This window comes from Zootoca vivipara, chromosome 2, assembly GCF_965207765.1.
Source record: "Zootoca vivipara chromosome 2, rZooViv2.hap1.1, whole genome shotgun sequence".
NCBI lineage: Eukaryota > Metazoa > Chordata > Lepidosauria > Squamata > Lacertidae > Zootoca > Zootoca vivipara.
The window spans coordinates 99,331,045-99,355,401 of NC_142584.1; the positions used below are offsets into that span (position 1 = coordinate 99,331,045).

Genomic DNA, 24,357 nt, shown 5'->3' on the forward strand with positions numbered 1-24,357 from the left:
CCCAAACTGCGGCCCTCCAGATGTTTTCGCCTACAACTCCCATGATCCCTTGCTAACTGGACCAGTGGTCAGGGATGATGGGAATTGTAGTCCAAAACATCTGGAGGGCCGAAGTTTGGGGATGCCTGGTGTAGCCTCATCCCGCTCAAACTATTCACCAGCCTAGCCCAGAACTGTCTGGCTGGCAGCCGTTGCCGAGGCATTTCCTATCACCTGTTACCTGATTCTCTCTTAACTGGAGAGGCTTGGGGCTGAGCCTTGCACCTTCTGCATGTAAAGCATGGGTTCCGGCCCCTTCCCAAATGTTGCCATTCAGCCCGTTTTCTGCTATACCTCTTTACGCTACCTGCAGTGATTAACACAGGGTAGGTTCCAAAATGCACATCCTCCATCTACAGCTTTCCAGAAGTGGTAGGGTCCATACCTCTGGGGTTAGGATTCTGCCCCCTGATTCTGCTGCATATGTAGATTCGGCCTTGGGGGAGGAGGGGGTCCTATGTGGGAAAAGCTGCTACGTTACACACACACACACACACACACACACACACACACACACACACTCTTTCATCCCTGCGAGCTAATCCAACACAACCTGAAAATGCAGTTAATGGAAGAACAACAAAACAGATGTTCTACATCCCATTGGAAATTGTAGTTGTAATTTACATTCAGTCACAACCCAAATAAATTGACTGACCGCAGATATGGGAATGGGTCTTTAATCAGATAGACTCTACGGAGTGAACAAAAACGTTATTTTAGGTTGTAACAGTATGACGGTTAACCTAAAATGCTGAATACGAATTTTTTATTTTTAAAAAAAATTGTAATCAAAAGCCAATTCTCTTCTGGTGTTGTAAAAAAAGGTGGTGGATAAAACTCACATGTTAATTCTGGGGAAATTGCCTCTTCCCAAGTGTCAGCTTCCTCATGTTGATTCAGTAAACAAGGGGGTACCATCAAACTTTAGCCATCCCCAAACTGGAGTCCTGTAAGCCAAAAAGAACAAAACAGCTGCCATGCCACTGAGCCTCTACATGTATTATTATTACTATTCCTTTTTTTCCCCAAGTTGCAACAAAGATGATATTTCTCTGCCTCACTAGAGATGTTTCTGTGTATGTGTTCTGTGCAACAATCACTTTTCAAAAACCCGTTTTGTATTCTGCGTGTGGCTCTCTTTGGTAGCAATCTCAGGTATTTCAGTGAAAAGGGATTATATCCATTATATTTCATTTCCTTGTTGCTTATTGTTTCTGTGCATGCCGCTGCTTTTTTCATGGCCCCCATTTAGAAGGTCCCATTTTTTTTGAAGATTTTGTTTTTATTTATGGTTTACCTTCATATGTTCTTTTTCCTGTCTTCTGCACCTTCCTCTTTATTTCTGTCCCCAATCATCTGAAAGTTTGCTAAAGAGTGGGTAAGTGTGTCCTACATTTTCTTTTGTTTTCTTCCAAGTTCCTGTTGTAGTATTTGACTGTTCCATTGAAAGAAACAGAAACACTGAGCAGTTTAAACTAGCAAGGAACTCTTAAGTCAGTTCCGAGGGACTAGCGTCTCACACTTCTAATTGCCCCTCACACTCCTTATTCCCCAAAGCATGATTTAGTATTTATAGCAGATTTGTCTCTTTTAATGTGGTTTTTTTTTTCCTGGTTGGATGTTAACATTTTAAAATAACATTAGCGCAAACAAGTGGAAATAAATACAGTGACTGAGATCAGTGCTTTCAATGTTTTATTTAATGTAGAAGAGGAGGAATGTGGAAAAGAAACTTCATCATATATTAAATATTTGTTCTTCTGTGCTTTGACAAAAACAATAGAATGCCCCCTGTAGTGTTTGCTTAGTAATGAAAAGCCTGGGGTTTTTTTTTTGAAAAAGTAGAAGCTTGTTTTGTTAAAATTTGGCAGAAAGCTCTCGTGCCTTGCCTAGAATCACAGGCTTTTGGTGATTCTCTCAGAGCTCCATAGGACAGCAAGGTTTGATCTGGTCAGTCGAGTGGGTGGGTAGCAACTCCTGTGTCAAAAGTGATGCTGAATGTTCAGTTGGTGTCAGTCTTTTCTATGAGTCGTCAGCACTAACCCAACGCCCCAGCATGGTATTAATTGAGGGGCCTTATAGTGTAGCAATCGCCATCTTTTGCATGAGTCAGAACACCCATGTCTCAATCATTTTTTATACTTGGTCATAAAGGCTCCAATTCGCTCAGGTGCTTAACAAGCACTTGCATTTGGAACTTTAACATCCTTAGCTAATTTGTTTCGCCAAGAGTGGAGTCTAAACATTAAACTCCACTTGGCTTCCTGGAAGTGGGTGACCCTTTATACCCAATGCAGCCTGTCTGCCTAAACTCGGGCTCCTCTGTACGTTCCCTCGGACCAACAGCAGATTTGCTGTGCGCCAGGAAACAGCTGCTATGTTGCTTTTTCAGCGTGGGCTGTGTTTCAGGAGTCGTTTAAAACCTTAAAGAATGTGAATGCCTTAATTGCAACACTTTGGATCAATCAGAACTAAGAACAGATGTAAAGCGCTCTCCTACCGCTGCCCACTTTTATCATGATTTGCATATAGCAAAAAAAAGGGGGGGGAGAGATGCCAGATTTTGTCCTCTGCTGCATGATTTGACTCTCATTAATGTCGGCTCAGCTGCATGCAAGGAACTGAAGCTAGGATTTGACCATGATTCATGAAATCCTATCAGAAGCTTCTTGGTTTTAAGAAAAGAAAAAAGAAAAACGCATTTTATCAATCCATTCCTGCCCACTACACTAGAGCACGTGCCGATCAACATTTAAATATCACAGCCGATACAACAACAAACTAGACAGAAGTGTTTGTTACCAATGATTTATGCTAATAATATTTTGCCTCCATCTTCTTCCCCCCTCCTTAGCACCAGTATCACTCAAAAATAGATGAACTAATTGAAGAAACCGTCAAGGAAATGATAACGCTCCTAGTTGCAAAGGTAACCTTCAGTTTCAGGTGAAGCGATTCACTGTTAACATCACTCTCCCTCTCTCTCTTTTTCTCTCTCCCTTTTTTAAACAACATTTCCATTAAAATGTGACACATTAAGAAATTTGGGTGGTTTGTTGTTTCTCACAGGAAGGATCATACATCACTCAGTCTCGACAGACGGAACATTTCGTGATTGCAGTCAGTACGAAGCAACACAGGGGTGCTGAACTTACAAAGTGCAGTTCAAGACGAAGACTGCAAAGCTCTTGTTTTCTGAACTGGATCACATTAGCTGGACTGATTGGTTATAGCCATTCAGTGCCAGTTTGCAGGGAGAGTCCTAGGACTACCTCTATGGGTCCACATCCCCTTTTTCCAGGTCCTCTACTGAGCTTTCCATCATGCACAGTTTCCATCATGCACAGTTGCACTAGAGCAGAAAGTAGCCAGACTGGGGCAAACCCCAACACTTGGCCAAACGTAATTTGTTTTGGTTCCCTCTTATCTCTGGGTGGTAGGTTCCAAAGTTTTTAGGAGGATGTTTTATGTGGTTTTAATCCTTATAGTTCTCATGGCTTTTTAAAATGTTGTGATTGTCAGTCACTTTGAACTGTCAAGAAGGGTGTAATGCAAAATACAATGAACTCAGAAGCATTCTCATATATATATATGGCATATTGTGTGGCGTTGGCAGCCATTTATCAATAGTACTGCTTCATCTAGTTTTCCATTTCCAGACTAAAAAAAACATCTTGCAACACAGACTTCAGCCTGTGATCCTTGTAACACTTTGTATAAATGTTTTAAATAAATTAAATAAATGCACCATGCTTGCATTTCTTTTAACTTCAATTAGGCAAACCAGGGGAGGACTATAAGGATCACAAAATAATTACAAGGACCTGTAGAACATATGGGACAACACGTGCCATTCTGGGTCTCCATCAAGGACCTACCAGCTGTTCTCCATTTGGTATTACTCTCGAGGAGTAACATATTTTTTGCACCTTATGCTTGGGAGTTGCACACTCTCATTAGCTTCTGCAATGTATGGCACCAACATAACTGCCTTTCTCTACACAGAATGACCAATATAGCAGGCAGAGAGCAGCTGAAAGAGCTTTAATGAACATGTGATAAATCACACACACAACACAAAGGAGCTTCGCTTTATTTTTATTTTTTTGCTTTTGATCAACAAACATTGAAAATGCAAGGGAATCTCAGAAGAGGGATTTTCTTCCTTGTACATAATTTTGTTGCCAAAACAGAAAACCAAATTAGAAACCTCCTAAACATTTGAAGATGAAACTGTTTTAGGCGGAAGCAAGAAAGGATTAAACATTTCCATTGATATGCTTGTCCTTTGAAAGCAACTGCTTTCCAGTTACTTATATTATTATTAATAATAGCTAATAAGCTTGGTGGTGCCAAAAGAAGAATAAGTCAGTGGCTATACTTGATTCTCTTTATTAACGTGTTCCATGACACAGTGCTAATTTAGGACAAATGTTTAGTTATAGACAATATCAGCTCTTTACTCCAGAATAGTCAACTAGATTACCCCACACACATACAATTTGACTTTTCTTAATCTTCTGCAATGGCTTTCTTCCCTGCTAATTAGAGGATAGAGTTCTTTATCTCGTCATTGAAGTGTCATATCACTGTAAGCAATCTACGTAGCTAGAAGCTGGTTGATACACTTGGAAATGCCTTTTTACTCCAATGGACTTAATACTGATTTGCTCAGTTGCAGTCGGGCGATTTATTCTTGCAACTGAAGTATATCTCCTTTTGTTCCTCCAGTTTGTCACAATTCTGGAAGGAGTCTTGGCCAAACTATCCAGATACGATGAAGGGACGCTGTTTTCTTCTTTCCTGTCATTTACTGTAAGTTGCCTTCTTCATCCAATCACCCAATTGCCCCTGCTTTTTGCTCCTTGCACTTTTAAATTCAATGTTCATAGTTTAAAAGTAGTTTTTTTCATGGACTGAAGGATGGTTCTGGTTAAAACCACAAGGAAACATCTTGCATGGTCTGAGGTTATCTGATAAAAACCGCCTTGCTGAAGCCCAGCAGGTATGGGTTTGGCCAGTGGAAAAGCAGTTCCTGGGAACTGTATAAATGCCACTTCGAGTTCCGTGATGGGTGAAAAAGAGCACATACATATAATGAATATATTAAGAAGTACCAAAATAATACAGGAGGCTTTTACTGCCAAGTAAAAGTCAGTGTGTTATGGTGGCTAGTCAGGGGAGACCTGAGTGTGAATCCGTCTCAGCGGCCAAATTTACTGGGTGACCTTGGACTAGTTGCCATCTCTCAGATTGATCTACCTCGCAGAGTTGTTGTGCAGATTAAAGGAAGAACCATGTATGCTGCCCTAAAGGCAAGATGAAAGTCGGAGAGGGAAGTGTTCTTTATCTATTTCCCTGCTTTTATATTTTTCTGTTCAATTAAGAACAGAGGAAGAGCCCTCCTGGATCAGGCCAAAGGCCCATCCAGTCCAACATCCTGTTCTCACAGTGGCCAACCAGATGCAGAAAACCCCATGTTCAATCCCTGACATCTCCAGGCAGGGCTGAGAGAGTTCCCTGCCTGAAACCCTCGAGAGACTCTGCCAATCAGAATATACAATACTAAGGTAGATGAACCAATGGTCAGACTTAGTATAAGGTAGCTTCCTATTCTCCTGTGTTCCCATGTTGATGTACAGAGGAGGTCTATATATAGATTAGAATTTCTGTCCCTTTAATAAACTGCTGGATCAGGGCAATTAACTATAATGGGGTTCAGAGATATAGACTTGGTTTAGATGTAAACATTTCCGATGAAACATGAGCATGGTGTTCACTCTTCACACACCCCCGCCCCCTTGCCTTCCTCCCATCGCAAACTGAGCTTTGAGGAAGGTATAATAGTTTGTTAAACCACAGTTTCCTGTGACATCCAAACCAGGAAACTTTTTAAGTACAGCTTTCCAAGCAAGTTGGGTACCTTTCCCATGCATCATCACAAACAATAAACTACTAAGTCAGCCAGGCAGCCAATCACATGTGGGGAACTTTACCACTTCATGAAACTCCTAACTTTTAACACACAGGAGAATATGGGCACATCCACCAGTAACAAGTTTGGAAAAAAATTTGTAGTCCCTTCCAATTCTGTTATTCTGCCGTATTTCTCCGAAAATAAGACACCGTCTTATATTTATTTTTCCTCAAAAAACCCCCAAAACACTATGGCTTATTTTCAGGGGATGTCTTATTTTTTTCCTCCTCCTCCTCCTGCCCCAGCCGGCATTGCTGCTGCGCCTATCACTGTGACTTATTTTCGGGGTATGGCTTATATTCCTTGAATGCTTAAAAATTCTGCTCCGGCTTATTTTATGGCTACGTCTTATTTTTTTGAAAAACAGGGTATGATTGACATGCTCTTATTGATCTACTTTGAGCTCTCTTGCTCCTGTGGATCTTGCCGCCTGAGGCAGTTGCCTTGCCTTATGAGCTCTGGTGCTCATAATTTTTTGAAGGAAAGAATGTGTTTTGAAAGTGTTTTAAAGGTATTGTGTGTACACAGCCTCAGATGAAGATGCTCGCTAACAAGGATCTTAAACTACAGCCTGATTGGTTTAAGATCCTGGTTAGTACACTGGTATTAAACCATAGCTCCTTAATTTTCAAACAGTTGTTACCAGTAATTAGACTAATTAAACTAGGCTGTAAGCACCAAGAAAGGAAGGGGCAAGGGGACAGGGCGAGATAGAAGTGTTTGGTCTTGTTGTTTGCTCCCAGCTGCTAAACTGTAGCTTAGCAAGTGGCAAGAACTGAGCATCCAGACTGGGCCAAATATTACAAAGCTTTGGGGAGGTATCCTGTATGCTTACAACACTGCTTATAAGAAGCATCAGCAGGGTAGCATAATTCTCTAAGTCTGTAGCATCGTCCTTAATGCAGAATAACAAGAAGCATTGTTCTTATTATAGGCCATTTGCTTCTCCTTTCACTATACAAACAAATCATTTCAAAAAAAAATCTCCAAACACCCAGCCTTCTACCAACTCCTTTTATCAAACATTGTCCACTTGCTTAGAAAATGACATGTCACCAGGGGTCTTATGACAAGCCGTTTTATCACCTAGTAGGATACCCTCATTTTCAATTCTTGCTGTGAAATTCAGCTTAAAATTAATGCATCAGTTGTCCTAATAGCATTCTCACTAACCACATCATTATAAAATATTCTTTGGATTCCTCCCCCCCTTAATGGAACATCATTCTACATTTAGTCAGGGAGCTGGAGAAAGATGTTTTCTACAGTCAATAGTGTTTCTTGGACCTGGAAGTCCAGTCATTAGGTGGGTATCTCTTGTCTAAAGAAAAGAATTGCGACCAAGCTGATGACAGCTGCTCAAGATTCATTTCATCTGAAGCTTCTCTTCGCTTTGAACAGCAGAGCGGGGAATGAATTACTGCTACATATTAATTAAAACTAGAGAGTGTATTTTACCCCCGGGACAGGTTACTGGCAATCTTATCTTTGTTCAGCACAAATTTTTGTCATAAACTGAGAAATTTCATGGGAAAAGTCACATAATTCCTGATGAGCTGCAGCCTAGCAAAGAGATCACACAACATCCGGCAGCATGAAAATTGCAATGTATGATAGCCAAGTTTTACACTAAAGAAAAACAAGCAGTTGTGGTTGGCTGGTTGTTGTTTTTAGGTGGGGGGGGGGAAGCTTAGGGTTGTTTTGTGAGAAGGCAATGTGGAAGACAGACTGAGTCATTGCCATATTATATCTCCATTGCGGCAAACGTTCATTTTATTTTGCCGCAGTTCCATGACTTCTTATTTCTGGTCTCTAATTTTTTCTCTGCTTCTAGTTTTGTTACAGTAGCAAAACACCTATCTTCCTTTGCTGTGTCTACAAATACATGTATGTCAGTGAGATAACAATAACTAAGTTACTACTTTTTGTAGATTATTTTCATTAGTTTTTAAAATATACAAATAATTCTCAACTACAGTATGTCATCAAACGAACAGTTACTGTTTTTATGGTTGTTGCTACGGTACTTAACCTTCATTTAGTGTCAGCTATCCTAGATTAGCTCCTGCCAACCTAGCAGTTCAAAAGCACATCAAAGTGCAAGTAGATAAATAGGTACCGCTCCAGCGGGAAGGTAAACGGTGTTTCCATGTGCTGCTCTGGTTCACCAGAAGTGGCTTAGTCATGCTGACCACATGACCTGGAAGCTGTACGCCGGCTCCCTCGGCCAGTAAAGCAAGATGAGCACCGCAACCCCAGAGTCGTCCGCAACCTTTACCTTTACCTATCCTAGATTAGAATGTGATTAACAGGTTTTTTAAAACGTTTTAAAATGCTTTCAGAATGTCTTTGATGATATTGTTATTGATGTATTTGAAGCGCTGGACTCCTTTGAGAGGAGGGTGGGATATAAATTGAATGAAGAGAAAGAGAATGAGAGACGGGAGGGGAAGGATAGTGTCTTCAACTAAAGAGTTGGGACCCAAGGGAGGTACAGGGATGGGATCATTAGGGAAATGGTTGAGAATAAAGCTGCCAATATCATAATGCAAATCTGTGGTGTGACCACACTTTTGAGTTGGGTGAAGAGCTCTGGTTACAGCCTTAACTCAAAAGTGATGTTGCAGAATGGGGAAAGTTACAGAAAAGGTTGGGAAGGTTGCAACATTTGGGGCTTTCCCGTTTCAAACAAAGGCGAGTAACTGAGGAGACACAGCAGAAGTTTGTAGTTTGCAAGCATGGTGAGAAGAAATGGAATAGACCTCTCATAAAACTAGAACTCGGGGCCACCGAATGAAGCTGAATGTTGAAACATTCAGGACAAACCCAAAAAAGCAAGTACTTCTTCGCACAGCACATAGTTAAAGCATGGAATTTGCTTTCTCAGGATGTACTGACAGCCACCAGCATGAATGTCTTTCAAAGGGTTTAGCTAAATTCATGGAGGATGCTGCTGTCAATGGCTTCTGGTCACGATCACTACGTCATACCTTCCATGTCAAAAGCGAGATGCCTCTGCTTCAGGAGTGGTTGCTATGCTCCTAGGGACCATGGAGCCTTTGTCCCCCCCCCCAATAAAATATTTGAGGGGCTTGCCCCCTCCCCCCCAAAGGGCATTGACATTCAAATGGTGTGTGTGCACTGCATCATGTGTGGGGCAGGGCTTTCCTGGGCTCCCACAATATTTCATTCATGTTGGTACCCCTGCACCTGGCCTCCTGGCTAGGGTTGCCAGACTCAATAGAGGACAGGACTTCTGTGCCTTTAATTGCCCTGCTCTCTTTTGAGTCTGGAAACCTTAAAGAGAAACCAGCAGACCCTTTGCTTGGAAATTAAACAAAGGGTCTGCTGTTTTCTCTTTCAAGGTTTCCAGACTCAGAAGAGAGCAGGGCAATTAAAGGCACAGAAGTCCTGTCCACTATTGAGTCTGGCAACCCTACTCTTGGCAGCAGAGTCAATACCATTGAATGGGAGGGGCAAGGTGGGAGGGAGGGTCGGTCAGTGCTGTGTGGCTTGTTTAGTGGAGCCATTCTGGCTCTCCCCACCTGTACTATGCTGCAGTCACCTGCCAGGTTTGATCTCCGGCACAAAAAGTATTATCCCAGTGATGGAGACAATGATCTTGAACCTTCCTGATGTTCGAGTCTGTCCAATTTACCTTTTTGTCGGGGGGAAATAATAAGTGGCAGCTGGACATGCATACTAGGCAGGGATGGTGGGGGATATCGGAGAGTAACATAGCACTGGTATGCGTTCCAATGCACATTCATGTCCAACATGCATGTGCTATAAGGCACATCAGTAGGTACATGACTGCTTTTTTTTAGGCAAGGGAACAAGATTCCCGGGGGGGGGTAAGAATTTCATAAATATCCAATACATTCTGGGCTTTCCATTGATATTAGAGGAGAAGGGAGGGATGGTGACAAAGTGCAGAGCCCGTCCAAATGTTCACCTTAAATCCTTTTGGAATTCAAAGTCCATGGTAATTTATTAATTAAAGGTAAAGAAAGGTAAATGTACCCCTGACCATTAGGTCCAGTCACGGACAACTCTGGGGTTGTGCGCTCATCTTGCTCTATAGGCCAAGGGAGCTGGCATTTGTCCACAGACAGCTTCCGGGTCATGTGGCCAGCATGACTAAGCCGCTTCCAGCGAACCAGAGCAGCGCATGGAAACGCCATTTACCTTCCCGCCAGAGCAGTTCCTATTTATCTACCTGCACTTGATGTGCTTACGAACTGCTAGGAGCTGGGACCGAACAACGGGAGCTCACCCCCGTCGCAGGGATTCGAACCGCCAACCTTCTTATCGGCAAGCCCTAGGCTCTGTGGTTTAGACCACAGCACCACCTGCGTCCCAATTTATAAATTATGCCTTCTTAATTCTAACTTTCCCTGAATAGGGTATTTTTAATAGATGTGTGAGAGTGATTTCCCCACCCCCAATACCTTTTAACTGCACATGGCTTGATTTCAGTGGTCCTATTTAGTGGTTCCTTGCTTTGCAGTCTCAAATGATGCATTTCCCAACTGGAACATGTAATTTATTCATCGCAAGATGCAAGCGTGTGCCTGCATGTGTGTCTAATATTTAGGCTATTTTACCTGTAGCTTTCGAAATATTTAGAAGCAGGTGAGTATTTAGAACCCAAACAAGGATGCTGATCGGTGATTTATTCTAATTAGAGACGTGCTTGCTATAGAAATTCTCAGCCCTGCAGATGGGATGCATTATGGTACCTTTGCAAAAGGGTCTCTCTGTCCATCTGGAAACCATTCCGTTAGATATGTTAACTCAGAAATTCATGGACTCCCCAACAACAACAACAACATTCTGTTGCCAGCTGCAGAAATAACCCATTTGCTTTTACATTGCCTACCAAGAAGGGCCACAGAAAGGAGGGAAGAGCTTTTGGCATTAATAATGCTGAAGGCATGATTGCAATACCAAATGTCCATAAGTCATTGTTCCCAACTCCATACCAGTCAGAGGCCCTTTCTTACATTATTCTGGTGGGGTGGGAGCAGGGCTCTTTTTCAGCTGGAACTCATTTCCGAACCCCTCTCAGGTGGGCACCATTGTCATTATGAGAGAACAAGGAAAGCGTTTGTGGTGAGTTCCGGGCTCCTCTTTTTCTATAAAACTAGCACTGGATGGGAGTCATTGCAATGCATTGAAACATAAGAGCCTGTTGGATCCAGCCAATGACCCCTCAGGTCCAGCATCCTGTTCTCACAGTGGTTAACCAGATGCCTATGGGAAGCCCACTAGCAGGACCCGAGCACAAAAAGAGCCCACAGAGAGATTGAGAAGAATTAACAGGGACCTGTTTCCCTTGTCTCTCTCTCTCGACAGAGGTTATCATACACGGCGACCAAAGCATTTTCTGTGCCAAAACAGGGCCTAAACTCCAACTGAAATGGATCCAGAAAATCAGTTTCTTACAAAAGCCCCTGGATCTGGTCTGCGATCACTCGCTCCAGAACCTTGCTCAGGAAAGGGAGATTAGCAAGTGGCTTATAGTTAGTTAGGTTTTATCTTCTAAGTGGTTCAGTATGCTTAATTAGAATCTATCCTTCAGTGCCATGTACATTGAATTGGTCTAATAATTACTGCGTTTTTATTTTTTAGTAATACTGCTAAGTTGTTCCTATTTTGCTTCCCTGTTTGTGTTTGTTTGTATAGCTCGAAAGCATAATCTAAAGTTGGCTATTTTTCTGTTTCAGGTGAAGGCAGCTTCCAAATACGTGGATGTGCCTGTAAGCACAAAAAAATTACGATAATTTTTGCAATAGTTCCTGCTATGTATTTTTAGAAGAAAAAATGGAGTTGTTTTTTCTTCCCCTTTAAATCCTGTCTTAGCTAATGGTGTACTTGAGACTCCTGTTTACAAAAGTTTCTGAGTGCTGATTTATCTTGAAAGTTTCCTGTTAATTTCACCCTATAGATAGGCTTGCGTTTATGATTCTCTGTCCCTTGCATCATATGCTGTTTATCAGCCACCAATATGTAAAACAAGGATGGGGAACCGCAGGCCCAGAGTCTAAATGTGGACTCCGAGGGATGTCACAGAACTTTTCTGAATTTGGGCACAACCTGCCATTAGCATGGAAAGGGTAACTTCAAAACTAACTCTGTAATAACAGCAGTGTTGGACCAAAGCTGCAGACTACCAACTACAAATTCACTCTGTAAAATGTTGGCTCAAACGGCAACTATACCACTGTAAGTGGCAAGTGTGGAAAGGCCCTAAGATGAGTAGTAAACTATGAGGCCTTACTGGGCAGCAGGAGGCAGCAGTCCCAGGAAACAAAGGAAAATACTGTTGCGCATTTGAGTGGCATTGTGGGAAATGGTTCCTGAGAGCTACCAGCATCTTGAAACAATGGCCGGACTGCAAAGACTGGGGTCTGTCATAATTGTGGCAAACAGGCAGCACAATGAGTAAGGTTGCCAGGTGTCCACTATTTGAGCGGACAGTCCGCTTTTTTCACATTATGTTCTCTTTTTTTTCCACAAAATAGTGGACATTTTTTTTATTCAAAAGCTTTATGATGAAATGGTATGTAATCTAAAGCTGTACAGCCTAAGAGAATAAGGATAGGAGAATCGCATTTTGTCTTTTTTTTTCATAAGTAAGAATGAGACAAAGATTGAATATCCATTGAACTCGATTCTCCGAAAAAATTATTAATCATACTCAATTGTTTCACAAGACATTTAAAAAATGGGGGTGGGGGAGGCGCCCCTTGCTGGAGTTCTGTCCCGCCTGTTCCTGACTCTCGGGGAGAACAAAAGGGAGAGGCGTGAAAGAAAAGGACGCCTCTTCCTGTTCCTGACGCACAGGAGCAGCAGCAGATAAGAAAATATATAATTTAATTTAATTATTTTTTTTAAAAAACCGCTTGTCTGCTATTTTTTGGAAGCAGACCTGGCAACCCTAAAAATGAGGCCTGGCCAGAAGAGGGGGCTTGTGAGGTTGAAGAAGGAGAGAGAGCAATAGTTCCGTTTGCTAGGCCTAGCAAGAGGAAAATTAAAGCCAAAGCAGAGGTCAGGAATGTACATTAGGAAAACATTTTTTAATGTTTTCATTCTTTCTTGTTGTCTTTCCCAGGTGGCAAGCAACAATATTAGCAATAAAAATGTAACACAGCATTATCAATAAAGCTCCTTAAAATTAAAAAAATTAAAAAATGCCAAAGCAGTAAAATAGAAACCATTTCCAAACCACAGCAGTACAAAAATTTAATGGCAACATGTCCAGCAAACAACTTTTCTAAAAACCATTACAGTGGTACCTTGACTTACGGAGATAATCCGTTCCGAAGGCGCCTCTGTAGGTCGAAAATTTTGGAAGTCGGAAAAGCGGCTTCCCTTTTTTTAAAAAAAAAAAACGGAAACGGAAACATTCGCAAGTCGAGTAAACCGCATCTAAAACTTCGTAAGTTGAGGAAACCGAATCTAAAAGTGCCACGGTTTCCCTTCGAAGGTCAAAAAAAATGTAAGCTTGCGGCCGTTTTTGCCGCTCGTAACTCAAAAAATACGGAAGTCGAGTACTTCGTAAGGTACCACTATATAAACTCCAGAATGACTTTTACAGAGGCCCAAACTACCTTATTCAAAATCAGATAAGCTGATGATAGTACCAGGTCAGTTCTTATTAACATAATTTAAGTGTAACCCAGATAGGCAGAAATGTTGAATTGGTGCTGTGTATACCAAAACCAGCCTTGAACATTTCTGCAAAATAACCACATTATATCATTCTTATAAGGGCAAGTAGTGCTGCTGCCTGCATCTCTCTGTTTAGAGCTTGGATTATAATGAAGAGAACTCTTAAAGATCTCAGGCAAAGCACTCTGCTTGCCAGAAATTAACATTTAAATGAAGTTTAAGTGCAGTATATAAATGTTGGTGGGAGTCAAGGATGATGACTGATAAACAGGAGGCAATTGCAGACAGACTTTTTTAAAATGAGAATTTATAAACATGAATGACTACTTTTAACTTTACAAATATGGATCCTTATGTAGAATTTGGAAGATAAAGATGTTTACAAAATTAGTACAGAGAAGCTATATGTGGTTTTGAGCAGTAAACTGTATTGCTTACTTCAGTATCTATTTATGGAAGTTACAGGCAAAGTTTAGAATTTATTCCTTTTTCTTTTCACATGATGAAACATCATGACCGTTGTTTTGAAACCCTCCCCCCCCCCACAAACGCATTTAAAAGGTCATAAGTAGTCAAATCCGCCAAATACCTGGTTGCAGAATATGTAGGTGCCAGGCGAGCCTCTCTGGGGAGTTTTCCACAAATGGGAAGCCACCCTCCAGACTTCTCATGGCCCCTCTCATAGAGGGAGCACATGAAGAAGGGCCTCAGAGTATGATTGCAGGGTGTATTAGGAAAATACCTGCCCCCCCCCCATGGCTCAGGAACCTTAACATCAGGTTCCGACAACATCTGCTTTCAGCTATAGGGGATTGCCAATCTCTGGACCAGTGCAGCATTAAACGGTGTGATTGTAGAAACTACAGGTGGGACATAGAATCGCAGAACTGTAGAGTTGGATGGGGCCCAAGGGTCATCCAGTCCAACCCTCTGCAATGCAGGAGTCACAGCTAAAGAACGTCTGTATAAAACCTCAAATGAAGGCGGGTCCCCCACCTTTCAAGGTAGTCCGCTCCACTGTTGAACAGCCAGGCAGAACAGGTAGGCATGTGGGAATGTTGGAAAAAGCAGCTGAGCATGGCAAGCTGGAATGAAAAAGAGATGTCAGAGCAGCTAAATAGGATACCCTCCCCAACTCCCTTCCTTGTAGAGGAAACCAAGAAGGGGGAAATAATGTAGGAGGAGACCCTCCTTCACGCCATCCCAGTCTCAGCACTTAGTCGGACTCATTATGTTCTACAACGGGACTATTGCAATCTGATTTTGGCGATTAAGTTGATGCCTTCACTCCCTTTGTTCCCCTAACCCATCCAATATCTCAACTGACTGGCAAATTCTTTCATTGGTGGGGAAACTCCCCAAACCTGTCCAGTCAGGAGAGCTTTGAGGTTTTATCTCCAGGTAAAAGCTTAGCTCTCTTAGCATCAACCAGATAACAATTGCTGCATCTAATTCTGGAAAGATGATTGTTTAGTACTGGAGAATTACAGCATTTTTTATTGCATCCTAAAGCTGGCACAATCCGCTTGCGGGAAATTGCTTGAAAAACTATAACCGCCACATTTACATTGTCCTCATTGTTTTTTAAATTAATACCTTGTCATTGTTTCAGTAGGTGTTAAAAATGTTACTGGCAGCTCTGGGGCCAACCATTGGCCCTTTGCTTGATAATTGTATTTCTATTTTAATATATATATATATATATATATATATATATATATATATATATATATATATATATATAAACTATCTTCCTACTGCTTCTCAAACTGTCCTAATTTTCACCCTGGAAATTACAGAGAAGTGTTAACTAACTTCAATTTACAGTGGCTGACAATCACATCTCATACAGAAAATGATACTTTGTGATCTGCGGTAAATCACAGTAATACAAGTAATGACACCCATTACGAAGAAACTTCCAATGTGCCACAGACATTTAAGATTTGTGTGGCAGCTTTCATAATGACTCTTGTTTCGGCAGTTTAATGGGTTCCCTCTGAGATAAGTTCGATTCCAACATGTGAAGGAGTGTGAACTTACTTAGTGATGATTTTCTCCCAAATTATCTCCACGGCTTGCATCCTGTGAGGGAAACACAAACTGTGCCATGAGTGTCACAAATACTGCAAGCTTTAGTAGTTCTGGTTTCGGGGAGACATACTCCTGAGACAGGTTGGAGATTGAACAGGGGAGTCCTGTGCATGTTTACTTAGAAGTAAGTGCCACTATGTCCCTGGACACAGACCCGGGATCGCAGCCTTAGTAGCTATTTAGCATTTAGGGCCCAGTCCAGCAAAGGTTTCAACAAGAGAAAGTCTGCTAAACTTCCCACTACAGTCAATACACTGCCGAAGTATTTGTGCCCCTACCAGACATATAGAAATAGTTCAGTTCGGTTTTAATACAGCAAAAGCCAGCGATACAAACCAAAAATCAGCAATAACATCACCAGAAGCAGAACAGTTACACAAAATGAATTTGCAATGTATTATTCAAAAGAAGAGATTTACGTTTCTTAATAGCCTAAAGTGCAGAATTTGGCCACATCATATGATACTGGACTTGAGGAATCTTCCAGAAGGAATTTTCGTAAGGTTTCGAAGTAGAATTCCAAATAATATTGTAAGGGTATAAATTTTGATAAAAGGGGTAAAATAAGTTGAGCTTGTTCTTCACTATAAAATTCACAGAATAAAAGGATGTGAGTGACAGATTCTACCTTATTGGACATGCAAGGGCAAAGGCGCTCATGAATTGGTACCCGCATAAATTAGCCGTACAGCATAAAACGGGCTCTAGAAAAGGCCCATCTATAGGCTTCGTTAGTGATGTTAGATAGAAATAAAAGATAAAACTGCAAACTCTTTTTTATAATGTTTGGTTCTGATGTTTTTATAATGTGTGGTTCTGATGGCGCTTTTTGTTTTTTGTTTAATATATGCATGTACCTATTTCAAATGCCTTAGGGGAAAGAGACTAAGTGCTGGGTGTTAGCCTTCTAACTTTGTATAATAGGAGATTTGCGTACAGAGGACACAAGGGGTGGGGTGGGGGGTGAACCCAGCAGGAGTTGTTGCTTTGCTAATTAGGTCAATAGTACCAAACATTGCAAGAGAGGACTTCCTGGCATCAAGAGTGTCAAGGGAAAGTCTACCGGTATATCCATCTACGCAGCATCCCTCCAGGCGGTGATCTTTTTACGCTGTGCGAGCTGCACTTTGTGTTGCTTCAGCTAACTACCGAACAAGAAAGCAATAGCTGACACCCAAATATGCCACAGATACTCTGTAGGGAACGGAACCTCAGCCACAACGTCAGGAGGAATAGAGCGCAAAGGGCAGGCGGGCGGGAAGGATCCTTACAAATGAATAAGCTTTTCTTGGGTAGATGCCATTTTCATGCTGGGTTTTTTTTTTCCCTTTTCTTTCCCCACCCTCCTTCTCTCTCCTCTCCTCTTCCCCCCCCCCCGCACCTCCCTGCCCCACTCCTTTTCTCTGTGCAGAAACCAGGGATGGATGTCGCTGACGCCTACGTGACCTTCGTGCGCCATTCTCAGGACATCCTGCGTGATAAGGTCAATGAGGAGATGTATATAGAAAGGTTATTTGATGTAAGTAAATGCCTTCTCCGCCTTGGGGGAAATCCAAGGAGGAGAAACTGCAAAATGTGGCAAAATGAGACAGGAGGATAAGTCACATTTTGAGATTAAATTGATTACTTTTAGATTTTATTTTATTTTTTAAGTTTCCTTTTCCTTCTGAGTGAAATTCTCTCAGCTCTCTGTCTGCTCTAATGTTCTACTTGGATCCACTTTCTCTCTCTCTCTCTCTCTCTCTCTCTCTCTCTCTCTCTCGATTTTTAGATAAAAGCATCTTATGTACCATCTCGTATCTGAAATGTGTTAGGCTGCAATCCTATGCTCTCTTACCAGGGAGTGAGCCCTGTTGAACACAGAGGGCTTTACTTCTGAGTAGATATGTATAGGATTTGCACTGCAAGTCATTATTATCATCAAACGTCCTGTTTTTAAAAGGTGGGGGGAGGTGAAGAAGTCAGACAGGGTGCATGTGCAATTTGACTTTGAGATAGCATCGTTACCGAAAGACCCTTTTTTAATTAAAGGAAAGGGGTGGGAGGGAATGGCCTTTCCCTCCGGGAAATCTAAGCATGATTTTAAAAAAAAAATTAAAAAAACCAATAATTCCGATTTTTGCATTATAGAATACAATTGTAATGCTTTAAAACTAGAACTTGGGATCCTCTAGGAAATACTGGGTGGAACTTTTATGGGTTTTTTAAAATCTTAAAACCTAGGTTTAATACATTGAAAGAGGACGGCAGCTGTGGTGCCCGATAGCTCCCAAGTGTCAACTAAGATTTTATTTTGAATAGCATAGAGTGCATGTTCACAGACGTCTCTGCCTTTCTGTTGCTTCTGCTGTGCAACACATTTTCTGCCCTAGCAATTGTGCGCTTGCAGCAGGTGCTTGACATTACTGTTTCAGTCACTTGTTAGGTTGGAGCTCTGTTTATGTTGTTTTTGTGGCTGTAAAGCAGCTTCCTTTTTCTCCCTTTGCACCTCTCAGCGCTCTCTCTCTCTCTTGCTCTCTCTCTCTCTCTCTCTCTCATTTGTTTTGTGCTGTTTCTCTCCCCCAACCAGCCACTCACCCACTATTCTGGCATTCGGATGTGAATGCCTTCAGACCTACCGGCGCTTTATTTACGTGCTCCCTTGCTTGCATTGGGCAGGAAAAGCCTTTTCTCTCCCATCGTCACTGCTGCACCATCCCATACAAGTTCCTCTCCTGCTTGATGCCAATCTTCTCTCCCCCCCCCATTCCATTTTTCTTTTCCCACCAAAGCCTCTTCCCTACTGCATAATTCTCTCCTTTCACCACCACCCTTCTCCCCCCCCCCCCGATATTCTCCAAGATTAAAATGGAACTTATCTCTCATGTCAAATGTTTTATCACATTATATCAAGTGGCATGAATTGGAGTCAAATAATCTTCCTGTGTACATCTTCTAGCATGACCCATATCCACTGAGAATGCCTCATTCATGCATAAAGCACTCCAGAGATTCCTTTCCTCTTAAGAGAATTTCAAGCATTTTTTATATTAAAAAAAATGTCAAATACAAATCACCTATCCACTTGGCAATGACAAAGAGGCAGTCATTTCCATTCTGTTACAGATCTGCTAGCGCTCTGCCTGCCTATGCTGAAATCTTCCATTAGCAGTACATTTCCCCGGGACTGTTCTTTTCAGTGCCAACCTTTCCTTTGAGCAGTTTCCAGTTTTGTGCAGATCCCAGCAGACGGATAGTTGATCGAAATTGAATTTCAGTTCAGTCGAAACCGTGGTCTATATAAGGTCGCATCTCTCTGCTTCAGCTAGCTTTTAAAAGGTTTAGGCCCTGTCTTTGCAGAGGAGCCAACACACAGCAAGAATCCGTTTGGCTTAAACGTTGCATCGGGTTCCCCGTAAGAAGCACACCACTATAAGCAAGATGAACTCCATTTCAAGGCCACAGATAAACACTGTGCTCAAAACAGGGTTAAATTCGCAACATGCTCTCAATTTGGAACACAGCTCCAAAAAATATAAACTTAAATTCCAGTGTAAGGACACGGTTATAGCACTAAAAACCCTGCCTAGGGCACTCATTTTCTACTATTTCCCACTGTGGCCCAACAGTCTGCATACTCAAGCCATTCTTTTCTTTTTAATCTGGAAAATTTCAGATTAAAAACATTCATTTTAATCTGGAAACATTCTGCAAAAGAAGAGGGGACTCCTGTACCTTAAAGAGTCATGTTGAAGAGAGATGCAGCTTGCATGGCTATTCTGAAATTCCCTATCAAAGGTCCTGTAGTTATGACAAGGTGGCCTTGTGTGGCTTCCTGGCTGGTGCACTTTGAGCCTTTGTGAGCATTTCTGAGCTGTTAAAGATACAGAAGCCTACTCTTCCTTTTTATCTTGTCACCCTAAAGCAGGCATCCCCAAACTTCGGCCCTCCAGATGTTTTGGACTACAATTCCCATCATTCCTGACCACTGGTCTTGCTAGCTAGGGATGATGGGAGTTGTAGTCCAAAAACAGCTGGAGGCACAAGGTTGGGAAACACTGCCCTAAAGCAGGCACCCCCAAACTTCGGCCCTCCAGATGTTTTGGACTACAATTCCCATCATTCCTGACCACTGGTCTTGCTAGCTAGGGATGATGGGAGTTGTAGTCCAAAAACAGCTGGAGGCACAAGGTTGGGAAACACTGCCCTAAAGCAGGCACCCCCAAACTTCGGCCCTCCAGATGTTTTGGACTACAATTCCCATCATTCCTGACCACTGGTCTTGCTAGCTAGGGATCATGGGAGTTGTAGTCCAAAAACAGCTGGAGGCACAAGGTTGGGAAACACTGCCCTAAAGCAGGCACCCCCAAACTTCAGCCCTCCAGATGTTTTGGACTACAATTCCCATCTTCCCCGACCACTGGTCCTGCTAGCTAGGGATCATGGGAGTTGTAGGCCAAAACATCTGGAGGGCCGCAGTTTGGGGATGCCTGCCCTAGAGCAAGACCGGTGGGGAAGCTGTAGACCTGGACTACAGCTCTCATTCAGCCCTGACCATTGGCCATACTTCCTGAGGCTGTTGAGAGTTGGAGTCCAACAACATCTGGAAAGCCACAGGTTCCTCACCCCTTCTGTTAAACATGGGTGGAGATCCTGTGGTCCTCCAGTTGTTGGTGTTGGGATACAGCTCCCATCAACCCTGACTCATTGGTCATGCTGCCAGGGGCTGATGGGAGTTGGGAGTCTCAACAACTTCCCTGCTCTAAAACAGGTAACCCTCCCCAGTGGGCACATTGACCTGGGCTTTCCAAGGCCTTGCGTTGCCTGCTTTGTTTCCGGGTGACCTAATGCAAAAGAGGATAGGGCTCTTCCTACACAACTAGCAGAAGAGGAAAAATTAACAGGAGCAGCTTGTTATGCAAGCTATACCTGCTGAAATTCCCTCTTCTACCCATGTATTAAAAGTGCAGGAGCTCTGTCTCCTTTTTCACAAAGCTGCCTACTTTCAGTGAATCTCAGCAACAATGAAATACATCTTAGGCTTCAACCCTGTTGACATTTCCCTGAGAGCAAGCCCCACTGAACATAGCAGGGCTTACCGTACTTTCTGATTAAACATGCATAGAATTAGGGTGTTAATCAATAAAATCACCACCTTTGTTTTGTTTTATTTCTGAAGGTGGTGTTCCCTTTGGATTCCTCCTTGTCTTTGTCACATATTCTGCACTTTTTATTTTTTAAAAAATATTTTAAGTTATTAATATTATTGGCAACACATTTTCAAAAGGCTAATTTTGCTGTTTCTTTTGTTCCCGAGGCCGTTCATTCTACACTGCTTTAGTGTTCATTACCTCCCCAGTTCCTCTTCCCCATGTGAGCGGTGATAGCAGAATTATTCTCCCTGGTGGATATTGGGGTATGCAGGAGATTATCTGAATATTACTGTGTGGTCTACATTTTAATCGCCTTTATTCTGTAAATTAGTCGGGTTTACTGTGGAATAAAGTCATCATTGTCATTTTAAAAATCTTCTCTTCAGGTCACTGGGGAAAGAAACAGATTGGCTAGTAAGTTAGTCTGACAATCCAGCAGCTAACAAAGCTATTTTCTCCTCCAAGAGTTATTTACGGCAATTTCACATGACTTCTTTGTCCCATCATACTAAAAGGGTGGCCAGAGGGCCAGTAGTTATGAAAAAGAAACACAATAGTGTTATTGTACATTTGTGTTTTCTCGGCTAGAGGTGTGTGGTTTTATCTGTATATCGGTTCTATAACTCTGATTTGTGGTTATATGTTGGGTTTTTGATACGTGATTTTAGCATCTCTTGTAATCTAAAAACAGTAGCATTGTGTTACCTGTCCCAAGTGGGGTCCTGTGGTGTTGTTTAAATGATAAGAGAGTCGTGATTGTGTATGGCTAGGGTTTGCTTGGGAATTTGGGGTGCAGGGTAACATTCCCATGGGTTGCATTCCCTCTGAAGGAAAAGGTGTGCAGCCTGAGGCTACTCCTTGATCCATTAGAGGCCCAAGTGATGTCTGTAGCCAGGAGTGTTTTTTATCCGCTCATGCTGATACTCCAGCTGTGACCGTTTGGGGGGCGTGACCACCTGCTGATGACAGTGGCCCCATGCATTGGCAATCTCAGGACTTGATTGCTGTAATCTCAGGACTTGCTTTCATGTGGGGCTGCCCTTGCATCTGGTCCTGAAGCCGCAGCCGCTGCAGAATGCAGCTGCTAGACTGCTCACAGGAACAGATTACTGGCAACATGATAATCCGCTGCTAAGAGAGCTGCCCTGGTTGCTGATTTGCTACCAGCCCAGGTTTATGAATCCACAAAGCCCTGGACAACTTGGGTCCAGAGTACCTTAGGGAGCACTGAGCACTGAGATCATAGGTAGGCAACCTAAGTCCCGGAGGCTGGATCCAGCCCAATCGCCTTCTCAATCCGGCCCGTGGACGGTCCGGGAATCAGCGTGTTTTTACATGAGTAGAATGTGTCCTTTTATTTAAAATGCATCTCTGCGTTATTTGTGGGGCATAGGAATCTGTTCAATTCCCCCCAAAAAATATAGTCCTGCCCTCAGGTCTGAGGGACAGTGGACCAGCCCCCTGCTGAAAAAGTTTGCTGACCCCTGACTGAGATCCTCCAATGGGGCACTTTTGGTAGTTCCCCACACCCCTAGGGTCCAGTTGGCCTTCACTACCTTTATTTTGGTAAGACCCACCCTGGAGAGGTTTGGCAGGAATCGTCGCTGCCTCCTTTCAGACATCTTCTGAAAACTGCACTGTTTAGACAGGCCTTCGCAACGGGAATTTTTTCTTTATAACCAGCCAGTATCTACTGATGTTTTATTGATGTGCTCCTTGTGGATGTTTATAGACTGTTTTTATTGTATTTTTATATTGTAAGCCGTCTTGATATATTTCATGAAAAGTGCAGGTTCTAAATAGTTAAATGAATGAATGAACGGCTGGCTAGCAGTTGGACATAGAGTGAGAACCAGTACTGTCAGGATGTCATTCCCTTGCAAATGGCTCATCTGTGGGACATAAGAGATGTGGGCTTTGGTGTAATTAAGTTCCGTGTATTAAAACATACCATCTCTTGGGAATTCAGCTAACTAGTTCCACCAGCTTCAGCCCACGCAAAGACAGCACAGTGGGGCTTGCACCCCGCTCCTCCCTTCATGTACCCCTACCCCATGCCTCGTGAAATTGGCTGGGGGTGGGGGGAATCCCCAGAACAACATACAGCGGGGGAGAGGGGGATTGTTCCATCTTGCAAGCTGCCCAGGTATATATGTCAGTTAACAACAAGAAGTATGGCTCTCACACATTACTGCAAGTACAAGTTACAGTATGCAGGCCTGTAGCCGGCAATTCCTACATTGTGTGAACCAACCCTGATTTACAGTACTGGGGCAGAAGGTAAGGGGAGCTCTGGCAGGTTCCTTTCAAAGGAGAGAACCCAAATGCAACACAAACAGTGACAACATGGCTGCATGGGAGCTTCCTTCCCAAGAAATAGCAGGCACATAAGATAAGATAAGATAAGATAAGATAAGATAAGATATCTTTATTGTCATTGTCCCCTTGCGGGAACAACGAAATTACTCGGTTGCTACATCCATGGGCCCCTGTCTGGACCCAGACCATAGCAGGGGCAGTGTTAAAGCCCCTCTTCCTCCCCTCCCCCCCTGCACTGCATGCCATGATCTCCCTCTAGATTCTGTCCCCCATGACTGCTGTATAGTAAAGCCCAACACAAGCATGCAAAGACCAACCATGTGATTAGTGTCGCATTCTAGCTTGGCCCTGTGCCACCCTTGGCTTCAAGAGACTTCAAAGTCCATCGCCAATAGATCTCACGATGAGAACCATCGTTTTGGATATTGTGAGGAATGCATTCTTATAGACTGCTACTCGGTAGCAGCAGAGTATCAAAAAATGAGATGAGAATCCAGGTGCTATGTGGATCTTCGGATATTGATGCAGAATCCACAAAAGGCGCAGATGGCATTTTCCCTCCTCTCAGATGATTAATCCAATATCTTGCCCCTTGCCCAAAAAAAATACTTAAAAAAACAACAACAACAACATGCTTTTGATATGAGAAATCAAATCATCCAGCGAAGCTCCCAAGATTGCAAAGATCTAAATAAAAATTAATTTATTTTCCCCCACCCCTCCTTGTACTTCTTGAAGACACGAGCCTGCCTGACCAGAAGATAAGGATTAAAACAGATGTGCTTAGCAGCTAGTTCATCTGCTTAAGTCTAGCAGTCTCTGAGATCAGTGATTAAAAAGCCATCTCGAACTTTGATGAAATCCACAGCCCTGGTAATATGCAGTCCCTGATAGCTTTCTTTTGCAGAGCCCCTGTCTGTCTAAACCGGACGTAGGAAGCATTTGACTGGAGATGATATGTGGATTATATGGGTCAATTATACACTTAATCTGCCTTCTCTGCAGAGATTAAATGTTCATAGATTGACTCTGTGTATTTGGCTTGCCCTTGGCAGTTACCGGATCAGGAAGGTTGCCCTTACTGAAAAGTCTGGTAAGAACTTAATCATGTAGTGA

The 24,357-nt window shown here is 42.6% G+C and overlaps 1 protein-coding gene across 3 annotated transcripts in view; it reads left to right on the top strand.

Moving 5' to 3' along the window:
• CADPS (calcium dependent secretion activator) overlaps nt 1-24,357 on the top strand; it is a 384,452-nt gene that overhangs the window by 321,509 nt on the left and 38,586 nt on the right. For all 3 annotated transcript variants that reach the window (XM_088662501.1, XM_035106762.3, XM_035106769.3), the window contains 4 exons: nt 2,897-2,971; nt 4,774-4,857; nt 11,749-11,781; nt 17,202-17,309. In XM_088662501.1, the coding sequence (XP_088518627.1) occupies nt 2,897-2,971; nt 4,774-4,857; nt 11,749-11,781; nt 17,202-17,309 (300 nt within the window). The remainder of the gene's footprint in view (nt 1-2,896; nt 2,972-4,773; nt 4,858-11,748; nt 11,782-17,201; nt 17,310-24,357) is intronic.